Here is a 2015-nt window from a genome sequence, read left to right on the forward strand (position 1 = left end):
AGACTCTGTATTTTCTGGATATCAAACATTGCTCTAAAGACACTAGTAAGGGTATAATCTTGTAAAATAAGATAGGGATACTGAACAACTGGATCCAAAGTGTGCTGTGCATCAGTTTCTAAGGGTAGATTGGAGGACCAAAAGACAACAGTGAACATAGTTTACATACTGCACACTTTAACCTGCCAGTCCCCCTTTGGCAGCACAAAAAGTAAGATCATTCTGCATCTTTCTCATCATTATAACTCTCTATAAATAACAGAAACAAACATTAAAACACTTTGCTCTCCTCAACAAGGAAAAGAGAATTCCATAACAATGGTTTTTGGGTGGGAAGAAGTAAGGTAACGTGTGTGTAAATATCCCTTATGGTTCCATCCTTGCTGCCGCAAGACAGGGGTCCCACTCCCACAGCAAGCATTCCGTCCTTCAAGCATAGATTATTGGCATCGGTCTTTAAACAGTGGCAGACCATAGTAAAAGTAGGCTCAGGTGTACATAAATATTAACAAACCCCTACTCCCAACCACTTTCAACATGTGGAGTTCTTTGATTCCAGGTACTTATTGTATTACATCTTTTTAAAGTCCCAGTTGTTGGATATGTTGACTTCCAAAATCACATTTTAGGTTTTGTAACTTTTGATATTCAGCAATGCCCGTTTGTTCCGAATTGCGTTATGATTTTTTGGAAGAGCAATAAATCGTGCTCTCTTGAGGAATTCTGGAACACCATAGGCAGTAACCCACAGATATTCTGGAGACAGGATCTTGGTTGGCTTGTGGTAAAGAAAATACTTATTTAGATAGCTTTCATCGTGCCAGATGGCTTCAATGTTTTTCTCCTTATCGGTCATCATGGCGTTATGGCAGAAATTGGTTAGTTTGTAAACTTCTCCAACTGTACCCCCAAAATACCCTCCTGCATAATAGAAGTCCCCCTCATCACTAGGAATGTAAGCTGTTGACTCCGTTCTTCGCTCGTAAGTGAAATGATCACGTTGCCCATTATAGAAACCAGGATGTAATGTGCCAAACACATCACTTAATATTTCCACCCCAACAGAATCACTGAACTTCATGTCTACATCCACACACACCAAGAAATCCACTTCTTTGAAAAAACGTTGACGTGCCTGATCACGTATCATCTCCATGCGCCTCATGGACACTTCTTGCCATCGTTTATAACTGGGAACTTCCAGAATGACCAGCTGCCTCCCCTCAGTAAGGGTCAAATTGACAATCTCATTAGCCTGGTCTGTAAACACATAGTAGTTGACTTTATGGCCCACCATGAAGAACTGTTCAGCAGTTTCAATGAAAGTCTTGACAAAGACCGTATACCTGAAAAACAGGTCAACATGCCTTAGTACTCAATATATTTAAAATTTATTTCATAAACTATTTACATGGAACCCAGAAGACAGTACCATAGGGAGATGTACCGCATCCCTACATATAAATACACTTACACTTTAGAGACTACATTGGATTTTTAAGGTACAGGAAAATGGTCCATAAGCACAAATAATTCTAAAGCAATAGAATTTATTAAAATACTAAAAAAGCTAATAATCTCTTAAGATATTAAAATATACTTTATCCAAGTTCTCAACCTTTTGGCTAATCTCCATTTAGGTCAACTTATTTGTACAAAGCTTTTTCTTAATTCCTTGCACTGTATATAAACCTTCTTTATACCATCAACTGTTTTACATAAAGTGGGCCCGGTTTCCCTCACCCGCATTTCGTGGACCAAATGTCCACTTCTTCAGGAGGCCAGAATGGAGGCAAGTATCTATAAGCATATAAGTACATGACTAGATCACTGTTGTCTACTATAAGCACAATAAAATATGGTTGGAACACAAAATTATTATTATTATTATTATACAGGATTTATATAGTGCCAACAGTTTGCGCAGCACTTTACAATATAAGGAAGACATTACAATCACAATAAGAAACTCTCGAGAAGTCCTGGAGGCGAGCATGGGAGGAGTTGACAAGGGA

General features: G+C 38.4%; 1 protein-coding gene across 1 annotated transcript; it reads right to left on the bottom strand.

The window, feature by feature from the left end:
* Positions 1-625: 625 nt before the first annotated feature.
* On the bottom strand, positions 626-1346 carry LOC108801426 (histo-blood group ABO system transferase-like; the record flags this gene model as incomplete). The annotated part of the gene is made up of 1 exon (XM_018573318.1): positions 626-1346. A coding segment is annotated over one exon (721 nt), but the record flags the coding sequence as incomplete, so codon positions are not given.
* Positions 1347-2015: the final 669 nt, after the last annotated feature.

Source organism: Nanorana parkeri, unplaced genomic scaffold, assembly GCF_000935625.1.
Source record: "Nanorana parkeri isolate BGI_ZX_2015 unplaced genomic scaffold, ASM93562v1 scaffold2332, whole genome shotgun sequence".
Lineage (NCBI taxonomy): Eukaryota > Metazoa > Chordata > Amphibia > Anura > Dicroglossidae > Nanorana > Nanorana parkeri.